The sequence below is a fragment of the Bufo gargarizans genome, chromosome 6, assembly GCF_014858855.1.
Source record: "Bufo gargarizans isolate SCDJY-AF-19 chromosome 6, ASM1485885v1, whole genome shotgun sequence".
Taxonomy (NCBI): Eukaryota; Metazoa; Chordata; class Amphibia; order Anura; family Bufonidae; genus Bufo; species Bufo gargarizans.
The window spans coordinates 332,868,810-332,891,424 of record NC_058085.1 but is presented as its reverse complement, the minus strand read 5'-3'; the positions used below and the strand labels follow the sequence as shown (position 1 = coordinate 332,891,424).

Sequence of the window (22,615 nt, the reverse complement as noted above, 5' to 3'; positions counted from 1 at the left end):
AAAATACGTTCGTGTGCATGAGGGAGGGGAGTGCTCAGCTCATAAATAGGAGGACTCTCAGTTGTGCTAAAATCTAGACTGAGCAGCTAAAGGAAGTGACCCAGTGTATTGCTCAGGAGGGTATCTGCCACAGATAGGGCAGCATTAAAATGGTGACAGATGGCAAGCGTCCTCCTGTGAGCCCGAGCCAAGAACCGCTTCAAGTAGCGGCTGCCATTGGAAGGGTCAGCATGTCTACATTACCTGTAGTCGGACCTGCAGCTCTTTTGTAGCCAAGATATAAAAGGATCTTTTTTTTTTTTTTTTTTTTTTTTTTTTTAATGGTATTAATGGCTTGTAGTTCCTTTTTATGGTAGGGGTAATTCTCTTGACACGGGCATTAATAATGCTCCTATTATCTGGGTTGAGCACCTTGTGTAATGTACTTCTGTTCCAATATCAGGAAGCTGCACGGGCTGTTCTCCTGCTTCGGCGGTGTCCTGCATCTCAATGTGGATTTCTAGCTGTTGCTACACAAAGGATGGCTAGTCCTCTGTTCTTACAGACTCCAAGTTGATCAGAGTTTCCTTGATTTTGGTTTACGTGTGACAGAAAGCTTAAGGCTATGAACACCTTAAGGCCTCTTTCACACTACCTTTTTTTTTTTTTTTTTCTCGTTTTGCGGGCTGCTTTTTGCGTTCCGTATGCGGAACCATTCATTTCAATGGTTCCGCAAAAAAAAACAAAAAACTGAATGTACTGTATGCATTCCGTTTCCGTATTTCCGTTTTTCCTTTTCATTGCAAGATGGAACATGTCCTATTGCCCGCAAATCACGTTCCGTGGCTCTATTAAAGTCAATGGGTCCGCAAAAAAAGGGAACCCATACAGAAATGCATCCGTTCCGTTTTTGCGGAACCATCTATTGAAAATGTTATGCCCAGCCCAATTTTTTCTATGTAATTACTGTATATGCCATACGGAATAACCAAACGGAAGCAAAAAAAACGGAACAACTATTTATTTTTATGATTGCATTTTTACTAATTTTGGGATAAAATCTTTTTAACTGTTTTTGTCCTACAGGGTTAAAGGGGTTGTCCGGGTTTAGAGCTGAACCCTGACAAACCTCCATTTTCACCCCGGAAGCCCCCCTGTCTTGAGCATCGGAGCAGTTTATGCTCCGATGCACTCCTTTGCTCTGCGCTAAATCGTGCAGGGCAAAGGCATTTTTTGGGAGATCCGGTGACGTCACCAGCACTGATGGGCAGGCTTTAGCGCTGCCCTAGCCAGTAAAACTGCTAGGGCAGCACTAAAGCACGCCCATCAGCACCAGTGAGGTCAACGAACACACTGCTGGATGGAGGCTTCTACCCGGCAGTGTGTGATTGTAAACAAGAGCCCGTGCCCTGCGCGATTTAGCGCAGGGCAAAGGAGAGCATCGGAGCATGAATTGCTCCGATGCTCAAGTCAGGGGGGCTGCCGGGGTGAAATTATGGGTATGTCCGGGTTCAGCTCTGAACCTAGACAACCCTTTAACTTCCAGCCTGAGTATCCTGCTTTCAGCTTCGCAGTAAACCCGTCAGGTCCCTGCTCTGACAGCTGGATATATATGAATTCCTGACAGTTTATAAACGCTCATTTAAGCCATATTGTTATCAGTTTGATAAAAAAAAAATAAAATCTGAGTGTTTATGAGCTGTCAGGAATTCTGAGACTATGGCAATGCATCCTAGGTGTCAGAGCAGCAACCCGACAGGTGCAGTGTAAAACTGACAGCAAGATAACCTGCTGATAACGGAGACTTAACGCTAAGGACAACTTTGGGGCAATTTTTTTTTGCTTTTTACTGATTTTCGGGCTAAAAATAATTTTTCAATTTGTCTTTATTAAAAATTTGCAACAGTTTTTATGATGCATGTGGTTAAAAATGTGCTTATTTGCAGACTATCCCTCCTATATTCCATCATCTGACAGCTCATGTGAAGCCTTATCTCTGATCTCATGAGCATTCATTATAGCTAAACTCTTACAGACTAGCAGTTTCAATGCGATAAACTTGCAGCGTGCATCAGTGAGAGATCCCGTCCTGACCTTGCTCCTGACAGGATTGCACAGCATTAGGCTACATGCACACGACCGTGCCGTTTTTTGCGGTCTGCAAAAAACGGAATCCGCCTGTGTGCCTTCCGCAATTTGCGGAACGGGTGGCCCATTGTAGAAATGCCTATTCTTGTCCGCAAAACGGACAAGAATAGGACATGCTATATTTTTAATTTTATTTTTTTGCGGGGCTACAGAGTGGTATCCGCATCTTTTGCGGCCCCATTGAAGTGAATGGGTCCTCATCCGAGCCGCTAAAACGTCGGCTCGGATGCGGACCAAAACAACGGTCGTGTGCATGAGGCCTTATACTGATTTATAATGCTGTGTAACAAGAGTTCTGGAATCTTTAGTATTACACTTTTAAAGGGGTTGTCTCACTTAAGCAAATTGAATTAACTTTCTCCACATAGTAAATGCTAAGCACCTACTAATATATTGTTATTATCCATATTGCCTCCTTTGCTGGCTTCATTCATTTTTCCATCACATTATACACCGCTCATTTCCATGGTTATGACCACCCTTCAATCCATCAGCAGTGGTCGCGCTCACACACTATATAGAAAAAAGCACCAGCCTATGAGCTTCCACGGTCCTGACCAGCAGAAAGCCGGCACTTTTTCCTATAGTGTGCAAGCACAACCACCTCTGCTGGATTACTGGGTGATGGGAAAATGAATGAAGCCAGCAAAGGAAGCAATATGGGCAATCACAATACATTAGTAAGTGTCTTGTGTTAACCTTCTCTACATGATAAATGCCACTTTAAGGGCTCATGCACATGACCTTGTGCCGGATGGGTCTGCAATCCAGAAGATACGGTGCAGAGAGGAGGCACGGAATGCAGTGCTTCCATGGGATTTCGGTCTGTGCCTCTGCACCGCAAAAAATAGAACATGCTCAATTTTTTTGCGTTGCAGACAGATGGTGGGCTCATTCAAGTTGAATGGATCTGCATTCGTCAGCGCGAGCTGCATATACTGTGCCCTGCATTGGCGACTGCAATTTGTGGTCCCTAATGCATGGCGCAGGCGGCACACGTTTGTGTACGATCTGTCCAGAGGAGCGAGGTCAGGATGGTACCTCTCACTGACACACGCTGCGAGTTTATTCCAATGAACTTTCTTGTGTGTCTCTGGCCTTTAAGGTACATTTGCATCTGCAGCAGCTCTCTGGATCCAGCATAGCCGAATGTTACCGCAATACCCGCTGGCCCCACTGACTGTAATTGGATGCCGCTGTTACCTGGCAAATATGCTGTCGTTTGGCTGGACAATAAACATTGCGTGTGTTCTCTGCCAGAACAGCCTGCCGCAAGATTCAAACTTGCCATTATCTTATATGTACGGTTTTACCTGCTTAAACCCAAAAATGAAATAAAACTATTGTCTCTCAAACTATACATGCAGTCCGTATGCCATCCGTTTTTATTTGCTGATCCATTGTAACAATGCCTAAAACGGACAAGTATAGGACATGTTATATATTTTTTGCGGGGCTACGGAAACGGACATACGGATGCGGATAGCACACGGTGTGCTGTCCGCATTTTTAGCGGACCCATTGAAATGAATAGGTCTGCATCCTATCCGCAAAAAAAAAAAAACTGAACGGCAACTAAATACGTTCGTGTGCATGAGGCGTAACCCTTATCAAACTGATAGGAGTATGGCGTAAATGAGTGTTTAAGGTCAGGAGATCAGAGGTAAGTCTCTTGACATGAGCCCTTATCTTATGCAACTCAGGAGGGACGGTCTGCAAACGGGCTAATATATATATATATTTTTTTTAACCGCATGTATCACAAAATTATGCAGTCCAAAATTAGTAAAATGCAAACATGAAAAATTCCCTCTGAAGGTGTGGAATTCGTTCACACTTCGTTTGGTGGTAAAAGGTGAATTGCGTTATGGATTTCGTTACCACGGCATTCAGGCAAGTCTTCCGTTTTTTTTCGCCGGAGATAAAACCGTAGCATGCTACGGTTTTATCTTTTGCCTGATCAGTCAAAATGACTGAATTAAAGACATCCTGAACGGATTACTCTCCATTCAGAATGCATGGGGATATGCCTGATCAGTTATTTTCCGGTATAGAGCCCCTGTAACGGAACTCTATGCCGGAAAAGAAAAACGCTAATGTGAAAGTATCCTAAGGCTACTTTTACATCTGTGCGTTCCCTTTCTGCTATCGAGAATAGCGGGGAAAACCGCTTCAGTTTTGTCCCCATTCATTGTCAAAACTCAACTGAAGGGAACGAAGTGCACTAGAATGCATTCCATTCTGTTTCATTGTGTTACTATGACGCACACAAAAATGATAGAAGCAGAGTTGTTGAGTGCATCCTGAGATGCGGTGTAAGTCAATGGAAACGGATCCGTTTTCTTGGACACAAAAGAAAAAGGATCAGTCTCTCATTGACTTACAACGGTTTTAGAGACGGATCCGTCATGGCTATTTTAGAGAATACATCCGGATCCCTTCATAACTGATGCAGCCGGTTGTATTATCATGAGGGAAGCATTTTTGCTGATCCATGACGGATCCAGCCGAATCCAGCCGAAACGCAGATGTGAAAGTAGCCTAAGCCATGACCCTTTGTTGAGCAAGATGCAATCAATATCTAAAACATATAATAAGGCCTCATGCACACGACCGTTGTGTGCATCCGTGGCCGTTGTACCGTTTTCTGTTTTTTTTCGCGGACCCATTGACTTTCAATGGGTCCGTGGAAAAATCGGGAAATGCACCGTTTTGCAGCCGAGGCCGTGATCCGTGTATCCTGTCCGTCAAAAAAATATGACCTGTCCTATTTTTTTGACGGACAACGGTTCACGGACCCATTCAAGTCAATGGGTCCGTGAAAGAACACGGATGCACACAAGATTGGCATCCGTGTCCGTGATCCCTGACCGTAGGTTGCTTTAATACAGACGGATCCAAAGATCCGTCTGCATAAAAGCTTTTTCTGATCTAAGTTTTCACTTCGTGAAAACTCATATCCGACAGTATATTCTAACACAGAAGCGTTCCCATGGTGATGGGGACGCTTCTAGTTAGAATACACTACAAACTTTGTACAAGACTGCCCCCTGCTGCCTGGCAGCACCCGATCTCTTACAGGGGGATATGATAGCACAATTAACCCCTTCAGGTGCGGCACCTAAAGGGGTTAATTGTACTATCATATTCCCCTGTAAGAGATCAGGGCTGCCAGGCAGCAGGGGGCAGACCCCCCTCCCCAGTTTGAATATCGTTGGTGGCACAGTGTGCGCCCCCCATTGGGCCCCCCCTTCCTCCCTCTAATGTTAGAAATCGTTGGTGGCACAGTGTGCGCCCACCATCGCCACCCCCTCCCTCCCTCTATTGTAATAAATCGTTGGTGGCACAGTGTGCGCCCACCATCGCCCCCCCTCCCTCCCTCTATTGTAATAAATCGTTGGTGGCACAGTGTGCGCCCACCATCGGCCCCCCCTCCCTCTATAGCAGTAACAACATTGGTGGCAGTGTGCGGCCTCCCATTCCCCCCCCCCCCCCCATCATTGGTGGCAGCGGAGTTCCGATCGGAGTCCCAGTTTAATCGCTGGGGCTCCGATCGGTAACCATGGCAACCAGGAAGCTACTGCAGCCCTGGTTGCCATGGTTACTTAGCAATAGTACAACAGTAGAAGATTCATACTTACCTGCTTGCTGCTGCGCTGTATGTGACCGGCCGGGAGCTCCTCCTACTGGTAAGTGACAGTTCTTTAGCAATGCGCCGCACAGACCTTTCACTTACCAGTAGGTGGAGCTCCCGGCCGGACACAGACATCGCAGCAGCAAGAAGGTAACTATGAATCTTCTACTATTGTACTATTGCTAAGTAACCATGGCAACCAGGACTGCAGTAGCGTCCTGGTTGCCATGGTTACCGATCGGAGCCCCAGCGATTAAACTGGGACTCCGATCGGAACTCCGCTGCCACCAATGATAGGAGGCCGCACACTGCTACCAATGTTGTTACTGCTATAGAGGGAGGGGGGGCCGATGGTGGGCGCACACTGTGCCACCAACGATTTATAACAATAGAGGGTGGGAGGGGGGGCGATGGTGGGCGCACACTGTGCCACCAACGATTTATTACAAGGGAGGGAGAAAGGGGGGGGGGGCGATGGTGGGCGCACACTGTGCCACCAACGATATTCAAACTGGGGAGGGGGGGGGGTCTGCCCCCTGCTGCCTGGCAGCCCTGATCTCTTACAGGGGAATATGATAGTACAATTAACCCCTTTAGGTGCCGCACCTGAAGGGGTTAATTGTGCCATCATATCCACCTGTAAGAGATCGGGTGCTGCCAGGCAGCAGGGGGCAGTCTTGTACAAAGTTTGTAGTGTATTCTAACTAGAAGCGTCCCCATCACCATGGGAACGCCTCTGTTTTAGAATATACTGTCGGATCTGAGTTTCACGAAGTAGCTCATATCCGACAGTATATTCTAACATAGAGGCGTTCCCATGGTGATGGGGACGTTTCAAGTTAAAATATACCATCGGATTGGAGAAAACTCCAATCCGATGGTATAAAAGAACTCCAGACTTTACATTGAAAGTCAATGGGGACGGATCCGTTTGAAATGGCACCATATTGTGTCAACATCAAACGGATCCGTCCCCATTGACTTGAATTGTAATTCAGGACGGATCCGTTTGGCTCTGCACGGCCAGGCGGACACAAACGACTTTTTTTTCATGTCCGTGGATCCTCAAAAAATCAAGGAAGACCCACGGACGAAAAAACGGTCACGGATCACGGACCCCGTTTTTGCGGACCGTGAAAAAAAAGTCGTGTGCATGAGGCCTAAATGTGGTGCAAAACGTTTATGCCTTTGGTGCAAATTTTGCCATAATTCTGGTGCATTTAGCTCAGTAAACCTGTAAGTTGTCTGCAATGCAGTATGTTTTTTTTTTTTTTTTATTATTATTCTGATTTACTCATGTTTTTTGGTCGAGTGGATAAAAATGTTACATTGGACATAAGGACATGTTACATTGATAAAAATGAACAAGGCCTGGATTGCCCTTGACTTCTCTAATCCACCAGAGGAAAGCGACTGAACATAAAGGCACTTATGGTGTATTGAATACACTGTATTCCCATGCACACCCCTCCACCACAAAAAAAGGGTATATGGTTCAATCTTCCTTTTCTCCTCCTCCATCATATCAACATGCTTATTAGGCTGCCCTCGCTCCTAATGTTTTAGAGGGTCACCAGCAGGCCCTCGCCCCTAATGTTTTAGAGGGTCAGCTCAGCAGCAGGCCCTCGCCCCTAATGTTTTAGAGGGTCAGCTCAGCAGCAGGCCCTTGCCCCTAATGTTTTAGAGGGTCAGCTCAGCAGCAGGCCCTCGCCCCTAATGTTTTAGAGGGTCAGCTCAGCAGCAGGCCCTCGCCCCTAATGTTTTTGAGGGTCACTAGCAGGCCATCAATCATAATTTTTCAACGGTGTGTATGATGCCCTTCTTTATATGTAATAAAGGGTGTATTGGAGTGCCGGTTCCGTTCCGTTCATGCCAAACATGGCATGAACAATTGTACCACAATGTGAATGAGGCCCTCCTTTATGTGATATACAGGTTGTATCGGAGTGCCTCTTCCTTGTAATTTTTGGCAGCACTTGCACTTTATATACAAGTAAATATACAGGAAAGAATGTTTCCTAACAATTTTTCCTCTAAAATCGATTTTATCTTTGGTTTTGTGTGTATTATTGTCAGTCTGTAAAAGTGGCGTACTACTCAGACAACATCGTTCGCAGCAGCGTCCTGGGAGTCCAAGATGCATCTAGACATATTCCCCACAGTGTTCCCGAACCATTTCGGTGGGGTTTCCATAAATTTCTGCCCTTTTCCTGTGAACCAGATACCCTCCCCTCTTCAGAGCAGGGGGTGCCTGGTTTAATGCTCTGGTTCTCCCATTGACTTCCATTGTGCTCGGGTGCTCTGTAGAGCACCCGACCATCCCGAGGTGTTCTTTTCGAGCACCCGAGCACTTTGGTGCTTGATCAACACTAATTAAGACTAATAAAAGCGTGCCTGCTGCTAGCATCCGTGTCAGTGATGACATCTGTGATAAAGATGGCCGGTGGTTCATCCTTGAAGGATCAGAGTTTGGTCCATGTGCCATCCATGTGTCACGGACACTGCAAGGCTGAAAATAGTTTTCTACAGAATCTTCTAATAACTATCCATAAAAACCAAGGACCAAGCACAAATGGCATCCATGTTGTTGGTGGTCTTTACAGATCTGTAGACTAGAAGTGCATGAGGGATCCATAATCACGAACAACATAGAGCCTGCTTCTGTGGCATCACATAAAAATTGGTCTGTGAATCGGCACTGGATCTATGTGAGGTACAGGGCTGGTTCTAGGTTTGTTAGAAAGAGATTGTCATGTCCTGTATGATGTCTGATTTTCATATTTTACACCAATCATGGCATATTCCCTTTAAATTTCATTTGGCTTTCGGTGCATATTCTCTACCGAAATCAGTTGGCTGGTGTTTACAGTGGAAATCTGCATGGAACGTGGTCATATCCGTGGCATGACAAACTACGGATCTGCAGGAGAAATCAGAGGGTCTGCCTTAGATTTCTACCATGGTCTTCATGGCAAATGCATGTCAGATTTTTCCAATGGTGCCATATTCAACAATAACTTCTTAAATAATTAATAATACACAAACACTTCAAAAGGATGAAAAGGCCGCGGTCTTTATTAAATTATTGGGGGTTACATAACTCAACCATTTAAACCAATATAAAACCAAATTAATAATATTCACGTCCATTTACTGAATTAATTTAAATCCACCCGGGATTCTGAGCGACTAACTTACCTTAAAAGAAACAAAGACCGCGACAAAAATCAGGGAGGGTGGGCGGGACAAGCCTCTTCTCTGTTCTTGACACAGCGACTGATCTCCACAGGTACGATACCTTCTTAAATAGGTAGTTTTCCCGCCGAACCTCTCCGCCAACCAATCCAGGACCTAGATAAAAATAGAACAAGGCCCAGCAACCAGACAGCAACCGACTTAACCAATAATAATCACTGGCCCTTCAGCCCAACTGACCAATCCTGAAGCTGCCCGGTATCCAGCTGGCTTACCTCACCTGGGGAAGATAAAAAACACAAGGGAACAAAAGGGGAAAAGGGCAGAAAACCCAAAGCCCCTAGCAACCTATGTTTCAATGGCACCATGAGGTGCAGAGCCTATTCAGGCCAAGCCCCTATCATTATATTTAGCTGTATGAACATTCCCTGAGTGATGATTTCCAGCATCTTCAATGACTTCTTAACCACTCGTTACTTCAGTCTCATCTACTGTAGGTGAAGTTCTGCTCACCCCTAGGGACTAGGCGACAGTAGGACGTATTCATCTATGTCATATCTGTCAATAGTCTGATGCCTGAAACCTCCATTGAAATATCATAGGTCTTATGGTAAATGTCTCTGCTGCTAAGGCTGCATTAACTTGGTCTTATTAACTATGGGAGGAAAATGTCATAGGGCTGTAGTAAATCTCCATCTTTTATAAGTGGCACATGTTAAATTAACGAAGGAAGAGGGTTATTTAGATCAGTGTTAGCAGGTCATGCTGGGAGTTGTAGTTGTGCAGAGGCGTCACAGCTCGGGGTCCTCTGTGCTATCTGATCACAGCACTGCAGACATCCCAGTAATAGGATATGTGGATTATTTGCTGGCCACCTCTCTGCCTCTCGCTGCATCCACAACCGTATGAATGGGTCCGCATCCGTTTCGCAAAATTGCATACCCATTCATTTCGGTGGGGCTGCATAGATGCGTACAGCACACAGTGCGCTGTCCGTATCCATGGCCCCGCAAAAAAGATAGAACATGTCCTATTCTTGTCCGTTTTGCGGACCAGAATAGGCATTTCTGTAACAGACCACCCGTTCCATTCCGCAATTCACGGAACGCTCACAGGCGGGATCTGTGTTTTGCAGAACCGCAATTTTGCGCCTGCAGGTGTGAAATAGGACTAAGGGCTCATTTGTACTTCCTTGTCCGTGGAATGGTAGGATCCCGCACATTTAGGAGGGATCCACATGGGATTAGGGTCATCCCTATGTCTGTTACCTTGATAGCTTTAGCAGGAATATTTCCCGCCATTTTTAGTGTTGCCATCTCCGGGCAGATTGATTGGGGTTGCCAACGCTTGGGCAATTTTGCCCTGGTGTGGCAACCTTTATTCTATTGGTTAAAAGTTTGGCCAATGACTGTGCCGGATATTCGTATTTCTTTTGCCTTGGTGACAAGGCTGTGATTGGTTATGGCTTAGGGACTTGAGGGAATAAATATGGGGGTAACAGCAGAAGCTGGGACGTTACTTCATCTGAGAAGAGAAGATCATCGCTGCCCCACCCGCCCTCCCAATATGTTGTTTTTCGGGTCACGGCTTGTGTTGAAAGTTTATGGGGTATGAGTTGTTGATAAATCTTCCATTTGATCTTGAGCTTATGGCTGAGCTCATGTATCTTTTTATTTATTTTTTATCAGAGTTTAAATGAATGTTTAAATTGAATTATTAATGTTTATTAATAAAAGCCGTGGCCAATTTATGAAAATGTATTTATATTGTTAATGGTATTGTAAGTAGGTAGGGGTATGACCTTTTATCCCATGTCTGGAACACCATGGCCTGTGCTCCGTCTGTTATGCTGTCTGTGATCCGTCCATGCTCGACCCATAGTTCCGTGATTTTCAGTCTGTTTTATAGACATTGCTATCAAAGCAAAGCAGCTACTGTCATGAGGCGCCAAATCTATCACGCAGTGTTTGCCACTGATAAATTTGGCAGCACATTTTGATCTACATTTACAGGATTAGTAAATGGTGGGCCATTCTGTGGTGCATCAAATGTTCTCCTTCCCTGCAGCGCCTCCATAAGGAGAAATGAATTGTTGCATAATTCCCATTGAAATTAAAGTGGCTATCCCACTAAAAATGATTTATTCCACAGGATAGGTAAATATATATAAAATATAAATCTGGTGACCGGGGGGGGCGGGGGTAGGCGACGACACCTGACCGCAGGTCGCGGAGTCCCCTCTCTGAATGGAGCTGTAATTCGATGTAGCTCCATTTACTTCTATGGGAGTGCCGTGGACAGCACTCCACCAGTCTCCATACTAAGAAATGGATTTGTTGTGATTTATGACCAAATCTTATCTCGTCATAGTGTTCATCCATACTTACTAACACCCTTGTACATGCTACAATTTAATTTTTATTTCAAATATTAAGCTGCCTCCATGGGAAAGCGTACAGTCCTGGTGGACAGCAGCCTGGATCGGAGGCCACAATGCTCTAGGCCTAGGGCCAGTACACGCATGTATGGGCCACAGTTACTGCCAGTGTTGCCCATAGCAACCAATCGCAACACAGCTTTCATATTTTAAACTGCTTCGGTAAAATGAAATCTGCGCTGTAAGTGGTTGCTATGGGCAACAGACAATTTCTTTTAGGCAGTTTTAGGGCTGCAGCTATCGAATATTTTAGTAATCAAGTAGTCTATCGATTAATCCAATGATGAATCGAGTACTCTAATAAGAAAAAAAAACGAATTAAAAAAAGAGCCTTTTCCTTTTATAAAATATCAGTCCCAAGTGCCATCAGCTCCCACATTGCTACCATCTCCACTCCTAGTCTCTAGCAGCCCTTTAATACTTGCCTCTCCTGTAGGGGTGCTGTTCCACAACTCCTCTGTCGTCTTCTCCACGCGCTGCACTATCGCCCCTGACGTCATGCAGCTTCAGGTCATAGTGCACACATATGTGCAGTATGTCCTGACGATGTGTCAGGAGGACAGTGCGGTGCGGGCCGGCGGGTGAGCACGGAGCGGTGAGTAGTAGCAAGCACCTCACTCCCGCTCCGTGGTCACATGACACAAACGAATCCTCGATGCAAAAAATTTGCTTTAAAGGTGTTGTCCAAGTTATATTTATTGGAATTTCTGTTGCTGTAAGCAGGAGCATTGTATCTGTCAATCAGGCCAAAATATGGTTCCAGTGATACTCGTCGCTGCAGCGGCCGGCCTTGTCCCCTACCAGGAGGTGGGCTGCAGCGGCCGGCCTTGTCCCCTACCAGGAGGTGGGCTGCAGCGGCCGGCCTTGTCCCCTACCAGGAGGTGGGCTGCAGCGGCCGGCCTTGTCCCCTACCAGGAGGTGGGCTGCAGCGGCCGGCCTTGTCCCCTACCAGGAGGTGGGCTGCAGCGGCCGGCCTTGTCCCCTACCAGGAGGTGGGCTGCAGCGGCCGGCCTTGTCCCCTACCAGGAGGTGGGCTGCAGCGGCCGGCCTTGTCCCCTACCAGGAGGTGGGCTGCAGCGGCCGGCCTTGTCCCCTACCAGGAGGTGGGCTGCAGCGGCCGGCCTTGTCCCCTACCAGGAGGTGGGCTGCAGCGGCCGGCCTTGTCCCCTACCAGGAGGTGGGCTGCAGCGGCCGGCCTTGTCCCCTACCAGGAGGTGGGCTGCAGCGGCCGGCCTTGTCCCCTACCAGGAGGTGGGCTGCAGCGGCCGGCCTTGTCCCCTACCAGGAGGTGGGCTGCAGCGGCCGGCCTTGTCCCCTACCAGGAGGTGGGCTGCAGCAGCCTCTTTTCTCATGGATTTGACTTGCAGGAAAGGCCAAGCAAGCCTAGCAACATATTACACCCTTTTTAAACCATATGTGAAATGATTTAGGAAATGAATGGGGTCCGCAATCCGCATCCGACGGTCCACACCACAAAAAAGTAGTGCATGCGCTACTTTTCTGCGGTGCGGAGGCACGGCTAGAAAGGCCACGAAGCACTCCTCCGTAGTGCTTCCACTGGGTTCCGATCCGTGCCTCCGTTCTCAGTCTCCGTGATTGCGGACCCGTTTAAATGAATGGGTCTGTGATGCAGAATGCTCACGGCCGGTGCCCGTGTATTGTGGACCCGCTGTATGCTAACTTCTAGGATTAAACCCCTTTTAATAAGCTCTGTCGCTTCACTCTCTGAGATCTAACATGTTAATATTTATTCTATGATAAGTAAACAGCTCTTCGTACCCCAAAGCCATTTCTGCAAGGCCCTGCTCTACATAAATGTATTGCATGTTAATTAGCGTTGCTGCTCTTGTAATGTATGTACATACAATTAACTCGGATTCCAACTTTCAGCATTTGCCTTTGAGTATGTGAATATTTATCAAGAAGCAACTTCAAAGGCAGCAGACGCCAGCTGGGCAAGGCAGTAATGAAGCAGTTTGAAATGTCACCATTATCCACTTCCAAATTCGATCTCTCCTTTATAGTTAATGGGCTGTTATTATGCGCTAGTTATCTTTACCCAGCCGTTAGCCATCATTTTCACCCATAATTTGTCACTATAACAATATATTGTAAAGTAAGATGTATGCAGGAAGTTAAATAAAGTCTTTAAAGAGGAGCTGTCACCTCTCCCAACTTGTCTGGTTTAGTAACTACTTGCATTCCCCGTGTAAAATAAATTCTGTAACATCTATTCTTATTACTGTTTTGCTATTACTTTATTACTCCTTCTAGAAGTTATGAACGAATTGCTAGCTGCTTGCAATGAAGGTCCAGATGGGTGTTACTAGTTGGGGGGATTTGTCGCTGCACAGTCTGACATTGGCAGCACTTATCAGATAATGTCAGACTGTGCAGGGACCCTGCCCGCCCCCAGTTGGTAACATCCATCTGGACCTTCGTTGCAAATTGCTGGTAATAAATTCATCACTTCTAGCAGGAAAAATAAAGGAATGGCCCAACATTATCATGACCATATATGCCCCAGAATTGTGAGTTCAGGTAGTTGCTAAGGCTACTTTCACACCTGCGTTAGGTGCGGATCCGTCTTGTATCTGCACAGACGGATCCGCACCGATAATGGAAACGCTTGTATCTGTTTCAGAACAAATCCGTTTGCATTGCCATGAACAAAAAAAATTAAAATAAAAATAAATATATATTTACATTGTAAGTCAGGACGGATCTGTTTGGCTCCGCATCGTCAGGCGGACATCAAAACACTGCTTGTGTCGGCCTCCAGAGCGGAATGGAGGCTGAACGGAGGCAAACTGATGCATTCTGAACAGATCCTTATGCATTGGGGCTAAACTGATCCGTTTTGGGCCGCTTGTGAGAGCCCTGAAACGGATCTCACAAGCGGACCCAGAAATGCCAGCTTGAAAGTAGCCTTAAACAGACGTATAAGGAGAGGTTGCAGGGGCAACATTATAAACCTATGGGCTCTGACTCTGCTTCGGGGTCATGTATACCATCTGTGTAAACAGTGGATGCTGACGGACACCACCAAGATGGCAGCGGTCACTGGACTGCATAGAAAAGGACACATCCCGTTTATGTTGATGATGAAAGCATTCATGTCATGCGCAGATACAGGAGGTTCCGCTGCATTTATCCGCGCATGCACAGAATGCTTTCAGCGCTAACTGACTAAGGTTGTTTAGGGTACTTTCACACTAGCGTTAGATTCAGACAGGCAGTTCCGTTGTGGGGAAACTGCCTGCCCGATCCGGAAATCCGTATGCAAACTGAGATATTTTTTTATGGATACAGATCTGTTAGACTTATTCGCTGAAATAACAGATCAGTCTTTCCGGTATCATCCGGAATAACGGATCTGGTATTTAATTTTTTTCACAGCTAGAAAGAACTGTGCATGCGCGGACTGTAAAACCGAATGCTGCACTTGGTACCGGATCCGGCATTAATACATTTCAGTGGAAGTGCAATCGTTTTCCGGAATTTTGGCTGGAAAAATACAGTAGCCAGCTGCGGTATTTTGTCCTGTCGAATACCGTACAAGGGACAGAACTGAAGACATCCTGATGCATATTGAACAGATTTTTTTTTTCTTTCGGTATTGAGACCCTTTACCGGATTTCAATACCGTAAAAGAACAACGCTAGTGTGGAAGTACCCTTAGACTGGATTTTTAGCTACGGTAATTAGCAGCTAATAACATTTCAAACCCCCAGTTAAATAGGGTTACTTTTCCTGACGTTAGCATGTGGCGTTCTTATGGAACAAGTCTAAAGGTGTGGGTAATCCAGGTTCATTATGGAATTCCTCCAAGTTTTTATATCTAAATCGCTAATGTTCGGAATCTGCCTTCAGGCAAGGAAACACTTGGCAGTGACCCAGCCGCCGTGTGCGGTGCCATCCCAGTCATCTCGCTGTATATGTTGGTAAAATAATTGGGATTTATTTCTCACACCAGATGATGTCATGTTTCATTACGTTTCCATGCTAGGATAATTTATATCCGGTGTGAATTTCTACAGTCTTGTTGTAGTCGTAATGTCCTGAGCTATGGTTAGGGAAGATGAGGAAATGTTCTACTTTTAGGAAGGTTTCATATGACTAATCAGTTTTTTTTTTTGCTATGTGTGAATTAATTACCTGTGTGTTTTCTAATTTCTCAACATGTACAGGGTTCATTGAGGCAAACCTCCAAATTTCCTTCAAGGTCATAGAGTGCACGTTACTCTTACCCTAAGTTCACACCTGAGCGTTTTACAGCGCGTTCCTACGCGCTATAAAACGCTCAACAAGGAGAAACCAATGCTTCCCTATGGGAATGGTTCTCACCTGGGCGTTTTACAGCGCGTACGATCGCGCTGTAAAACGCCCGACGCTCAAACAAGTTCTTGAGCTTTTTTTGGGGCGTTTGTCGCGCGTTCCCGTACATAGATATTCGGGAACGCGTGACAATGTGTGCACGCCTGTCTCTGTATGTACGGGCGTTTACAATCGCGCATACAGAGCGCTCGTTTCAGAACGCTCAGGTCTGAACCCAGGGTTAGGCCTCATGCACACGCCGTTTTGGCGACTTGGATGCGGACCCATTCACTTCAATGGGGCTGCAAAGATGGACTCTCCGCATCCGTAGCTCCGTTTTGCGGTCCCGCAAAAAAAATATAACATGTCCTATTCTTGTCCGCGCTTTGCAGACAAGAATAGGCATTTATATTGAAGGCTGTCCGTGCCGTTCCGCAAATTGCGGAACGCGCACGGAAGCCATCCGTGTTTTGCGGATCCAAGTTTTGTGGACAGCAAAACACACCACGGAAGTGTGCATGCGGCCTTATTTGATTATCGTCTTTAAGTTTTTCAGAGGGGGTCGGACCTCTGTGGTCCCCATGAAACACAAGAGTCCCATTTCCCCCCTGTATAAAAGGATTGTCAGGTCGCACTTGTGCACTTCTCATTCATTCGCTATGGGACTGCAGGAGATGTAGTACAAGGCTCTGCTATCTCCCGATTCCCGTAGAGTTGAATAGAGTGACAGCAGACGTGCGCGACTGCCACTCCATGTGGAGTAAGAACCCCCTGTTCTGACTGCTGGGGTACTCCCAGATCACAACAAATGTCCTGTTCCCCTGTGCACTGCTGTCCCATTCATTGTCTTTGGACTCTAGACTTAGACTTTAATCTCTGATGTTGTGCTTCAAAGGAATGTTTCATCAAAAAGTGACCTATTGTTTAAATCATGTTTTTATGTTGCCCATATGTTTAAAGAATTTTTGGTGGGGATTTTTAATTTTCCATGTCAATATCTGTTTAACAAATATCCAGCAATTTTTGCACTGGACACTAAAACCTAAAAAGACTGCTTGGTCTATAGGTGTCACTTTAAAGCAGTCATCTCACTATCATCACAGGCAGGATTAAAATGACATATCACCCATATCTGTGTGATGACACAGGATTCAACATTCACAACAGGTGATATCGCAGCTTATCTACTCCCCCCTGACCTCTGCACAAGGTCACAGAGCATGCCTAGAAAACTCACCCATAGATGTCAGTGGTGCCCCCTCCTGTCCATTATGTCTATGGCCCATGGTGGCCGCTGTAAAGCAATTCTCTAAATGCTGTTGAAGAACAGCTCAGGGAAGATGCCGCCATAATCATCTTCAGGAAACAGAATTCCAAAAAATCTGCAAACAGAAAATAAAAAATGGCAAAAAAAAAATCCCTCTAAAGCAGTTTTGTGAAGACATGCTATTTGATTACTGTGAGTGATGACTATCACTAGAATTAAAGGGTTGTCTCGGTATATGCCACCAATGTCAGATAGGTGTGGGTTCCAGCTGTAGGACCCGCTCCTATCTCCAGATTGGGCCCACCAAAATAAAGCTGCGGGCGCTGCCTTCTCCAGCATCTGAGTGTCAGACCCCTGCCAATAAGATGCTGATGACCTATTCAAAGGATAGATCATCAGTCTGAAAAAGGCAGACAATGAATGCTGAACCCATATAAATGTACCCTCTATCAGGCCCAGCTCCCTTTATGAAGTTATTGCACTCCTCCCCACTGGCAGTATTTCTGACTTGCTATGTTCCCACCTGCAGATGCCGCATTATATTCCCCATATATAATGGTTAGTAACTGGAACTTCTATTTAGTCAAACGTTGCAATCTGTGGTATCTTTGCAAATAAAACCGGAATCTGTGACATTTTATTATCAGCTTTAAGTGACGTCTGTGGAACTAAATGTCAAGACTATAAATTATTACTAAATATGTTTTTGTTTTTTTGTTTCAGACAGAAAATCTTCAGAAAAATTGGCTGCGAGAATTTTATCAGGTATGAAAACTGATTATTATAAATTTGTCTTGCCTGTGTAATGTTAGTAAATAGTGTAACCGTCATGTTTTCATCCAAAAAATCTATTTTGGCTTATGTTACTGCTGCAGCAGCATTACGCATAAAGGAATCTTTAGTTTCTTCACATACCACAGTTTTCCTTGAGTTTTTCTCTTAGTTACGGCTGTTTAAACATTTACAATATAAGGACCTTCACAAGATGGCTCCTCTGCCAGTTCTCTGAGGCCAAAACTGCCTTCCCTCACTTCCCATACACACTTGCTGTAGCCATCCGCTCCCTGCCAGCCAATCAGATTGAATTACTGAGAGACACGCCTCCTCACTCTGAAGCCTAATGCAGGCATGCAGTGTGAAGGACCGCCCCTCTGTCTTCTGTTTATATTAAAAGGAAGACAGACAAGCCATAGCAACGGCCTTTTAAGGGAGCAGTGGAAAGAGACAGGGGACATTAAAGGGGTTATCCCATCATAATGATCACTGTTAAATCTGTTAATTATTTGACAGTGATAATTTTTGTAAATATATTTGATTAACCCATTCCCACCGTTTAGGAGAAAATTCATCCCCACTTACCTCATTGTTGTCATTTTGGTCTCCCCTGGTTACGGCCACCGCTCTTCTCCGGAATCCCGGTGGCTGCGCTTACGCAGAAGACTCATTCTTTTCTCCCGGCCAGGCCGTGCGCTGGACTGAACACGCCGCCGCGCATGCGCGATGGTGACTTCTTCCTGGCCAGAATAGTACAGAGCCGTGAACACGCACGCTGACTCTGTACTACACTGGGCAGGAATAAGTCACCATGGCGCGTGCGCGTTCAGTCCAGCTCGCAGCCCGGCCGAGAGAAGACTTCAATCAAGATCAAGCCCGCCCCCAGCCAGAATCCAGGAAGTGAACGGCGCGCTGGCAGCAGGTAAGTATGAAAATGCAAAGTGGGATAACCCCTTTAATGAAAGCTGTTATTATAAGGTAATTACAGTTCTCTTGACAATCACTGTACAGACTAACTCAGGTATACATGCCTAGCTCTAATAAAACTTGCAAATTAAATAAAAAATGACAGTTACACTTTAACTTTTATGTTGCATTTTTGTTAGGTCATGTGACCATATGCAGTGCTAACAGAAGGCTTCTAGACCTAATGTAACAAAGTTGGTTTCCTTAAAAAGAATGCATATTTTAAAGGGTTTATTACCTACGTGAATACAGTTTTTGTTAAACATTATTTTTTATGTTTTTGGCTGTGTTTTATTCTAATTTTCCATTGTCAATATCTGTATTGAAAAAAATAAAACGTTTTGACACTTCCTGTTGTGTGCAGATCACTTTCATAGTTGCCAAAAGTCCTGAATCTGCAGGGACTATCCCTAAGAGGTAATCTGGGCAAATTCAGGCTGTTCCGGGCTGGTAATTGGTGGGGCTTGTGTAAGGGTCCATTCACATGTCTGCAAAATGGGTCCGCATCCGTTCCGCAACTTTGTTGAACAGGTGCGGACCTATTAATTTTCAATGGGGCCAGACTGTGCAGTCCGCATTCGCATGTCCTATTGTCTGCGGACAAGAAAAGGCATTTTCTATGAGAGTGCCGGCGATGTGCGGTCCGCAAAATGCGGAACGCACATTGCTGGTGTCCGTGTTTTGCGCATTCGCAATTTGCGGATCCACAAAACACATACAGACGTGTGAATGGACCCTTAGTCTCATTCAGAAATGGATTCGCGTCCCCACCTATCCCTTAGGCCTCTTTCACACGGGCGTTGCGGGAAAAGGTGCGGGTGCGTTGCGGGAACATGCTTGATTTTTCCGCGCGAGTGCAAAACCTTGTAATGCGTTTTGCACTCGCGTGAGAAAAATCGGCATGTTTGGTACCCAAACTTCTTCACAGAAGTTCGGGCTTGGGATCAGTGTTCTGTAGATTATATTATTTTCCCTTTATAACATGGTTATAAGGGAAAATAGCATTCTGAATAGAGAATGCATAGTAAAATAGCGCTGGAGGGGTTAAAAAAAATAAAAATAATAATTAAACTCTCCTTAATCCACTTGATCGCGCAGCCCGGCTTCTCTTCTGTCTTCTTTTTTGCTGTGTGCAGGAAAAGGACCTGTGGTGACGGGGGTCATCACATGGGCCATCACCATGGTAAAAGATCATGTGACGGACCATGTGATGACTGGAGTGACGTCACCACAGGTCCTTTTCCTGGACACAGCAAAAAAGAAGACAGAAGAGATGCCGGCTGCGCGAGCAACTGGATTAAGGGGAGTTTAATTATTTTTAATTTTTTTTAACCCCTCCAGCGCTATTGTACTATGCATTCTGTATTCAGAATGCTATTATTTTCCCTTATAACCAAGTTATAAGGGAAAATAATAATGATCGGGTCTCCATCCCGATCGTCTCCTAGCAACCGTGCGTGAAAATCGCACCAGCATCCGCACTTGCTTGCGAATGCTTGCGATTTTCCCTCAACCCCATTCATTTCTATGGGGCCTGCGTTACGTGAAAACCGCACAAAGAGGAGAATGCTGCGATTTTCACGCAACGCACAAGTGATGCGTGAAAATCACTGCTCGTGTGCACAGCCCCATAGAAATGAATGGGTCAGGATTCAGTGCGGGTGCAATGCATTCAACTCTCGCATCGCATCCGCGCGGAATACTCGCCCGTGTGAAAGGGGCCTTAGTTGAACATGATGGATTTATGTTTGTTTTTTTCAACCGTATTAACTATGTAACTATGGGTGTGGTTTGTGCAACGAGCCGGACATTGATACGGTGGCCAAATATGCAGTGGGTCAGGATAGATGTGTATGAGTCTGAGTTGTTCGTGACGCTAATTGCAATGTGTGCAGGGTACTATTGCAGGGCCCTTTTGAAGATGTTAAAATTCACATACCAGGTGAGGAATGCCAGAGGGGGATAAGGTCTCTGTGTATAGTAGGTATAGTGTCAACTGTGTTTCCTACCTTGGTACGGCTGGACTCCTGGATCCTGGCTCACTTGCAATAAATTGAGTGTGGCTAGTAGGAGTAATTGAGGAATAAATGATATCCAGACTTGTAATATAATCCAACTTGTCTTTACTGGATGGCAGCATAAATCCATACGAGTAACAGCAATAGTCTTGGGCCCCAGCAGGGTATTGGCAATATGTGGCAGGGATCAATATCTCTTCTGCTTCTGATCATATGCCTGGAGAATATGTGGCAGGTATTTATCTTCTGCTCTGTCTTCTGCTTGGTATGGGCCTGACTAGCTGAGGAGGAATTTGGCTTCTCCTGGACTCTGGATACGTACTCACTGTACTGCCCGCAGGGAATGGTTCTTCCTGGAGATCTATAGTTCTGGAGGTGCTGCTTGCTTGTGCACAGCCAAGGCTGAAGGGCTCGAACTGGGAAGAGCGATCTTTGGCCTCAGCCGAGGCACGATCCTGGCTTGGGATCCCTGTTTCTGGGAGCTCCTACTAACACAGCCTACCCCCAGCAGGGGTGGCTGGTACACTACCAACTTCCTTCTCCTCCCCATGGGACCGGCCAACTTCTGCTCACGGGGGGGAAGCTAAAACTGGAATGAACTATTCCAGTCTAGCAATACTAAACTGGCTATGGTCCTGCTACATACTGCTGCCACCTGCTGGTGCACATGGAAATTACAGCAAATACATAAAACAGGCCTGGAAAATGCATAAAATGACATTAATGACAATATAATTACAAAGATGACAATGTACATACACCTAACATGTTGTAGCGGGGAGAAAGTTTGGTAACGTACTCCGGGATGTTACATTTGTCCAAGGGGAAGGGGGCTCAAATGCCACAAATTTACTAACTAGAATGTTGGTAAGTATGTCATGTCATTATTAGCACAAGCAAGATTTCAATGAAAGGCACTACCTCGATCATACAGCTGGAGGCAGAAAATGCAGGAGCCACCATTAACAATATGTGATGGACATGGCTCACCTCCACCTCTCTGCTTATCGACCTCTGCACAAGTCACAAAGCATGCCCAGAGCACTCTCCCATTATCGGGATGGAGCATTTCTAAGAACACTCATTCCTGATAATCGCCCTGTTTAAAGGTGTCACTGATCTGATCAGAACGAACAAATGCTGGTTCATGTGAAAAAGCATAATTTATGCATTCACCTTAAAGGGGTTTTCCCATCTCAGACAATGGGGGCATATCGCTAGGATATACCCCCATTGTCTGATAGTTGTGGGTCCCACTTCTGGGTACAGCAGCTACACTGAGAATGGAGCTCTGAAAGTTGTGGAGGCTCGACGTTGGTCCCATGGAATTTAATGGGAGCGGTGGCCGCTCAAGCGTGGTGCACTCCCGTTCACTTCTATGGGGAAAGTGCTTGGTGGTGGCTGGTTCCCCAGGGTCCTCCGGCCACCACCTTCTCCGTTCTTGGTGTAGGTCCCAGAGGTGAGACCTGCACCGATCAGACAAAGAGGGCATATCCTAGTGATATGCCCACATTCTCGTAGATTAGAATACCCCTTTTAATCATCTTTTCTGAACAGCATAACTGAATCAGTGGGAGCAAACTGTTAATTTCCATTAATTGCTTGCTTGCTTGGGCCTTAAAGGCGTTGTGCAGCCTGGGAGCTGTCGACCCCAAATGGTCCTAACATTACAAAAAATAAATAAAACTATCCATGGTCATACCATGCCCACGTTGGCCAATACCTGGAAGCTTATGGTCCCCACAAGACTAGGACATGGCTTGGTCCAATGACTGCTGTGGTCCATAACAGGCCTTAGTATAGTACGTCACTTGTTTGTCTTGTGTTTTTTTTTGTTTTGTTTTATAGCCCACTTATTAGGACCATAGGGTCTGCTTTTA

At 45.7% G+C, this 22,615-nt stretch overlaps 1 protein-coding gene across 1 annotated transcript in view; it reads left to right on the top strand.

Moving 5' to 3' along the window:
• Window positions 1-22,615, top strand: part of INPP5A (inositol polyphosphate-5-phosphatase A) — a 448,685-nt gene that overhangs the window by 79,202 nt on the left and 346,868 nt on the right. The window contains exon 2 of the mRNA XM_044296965.1: window positions 17,701-17,742. Within this exon, the coding sequence (XP_044152900.1) occupies window positions 17,701-17,742 (42 nt within the window). The remainder of the gene's footprint in view (window positions 1-17,700; window positions 17,743-22,615) is intronic.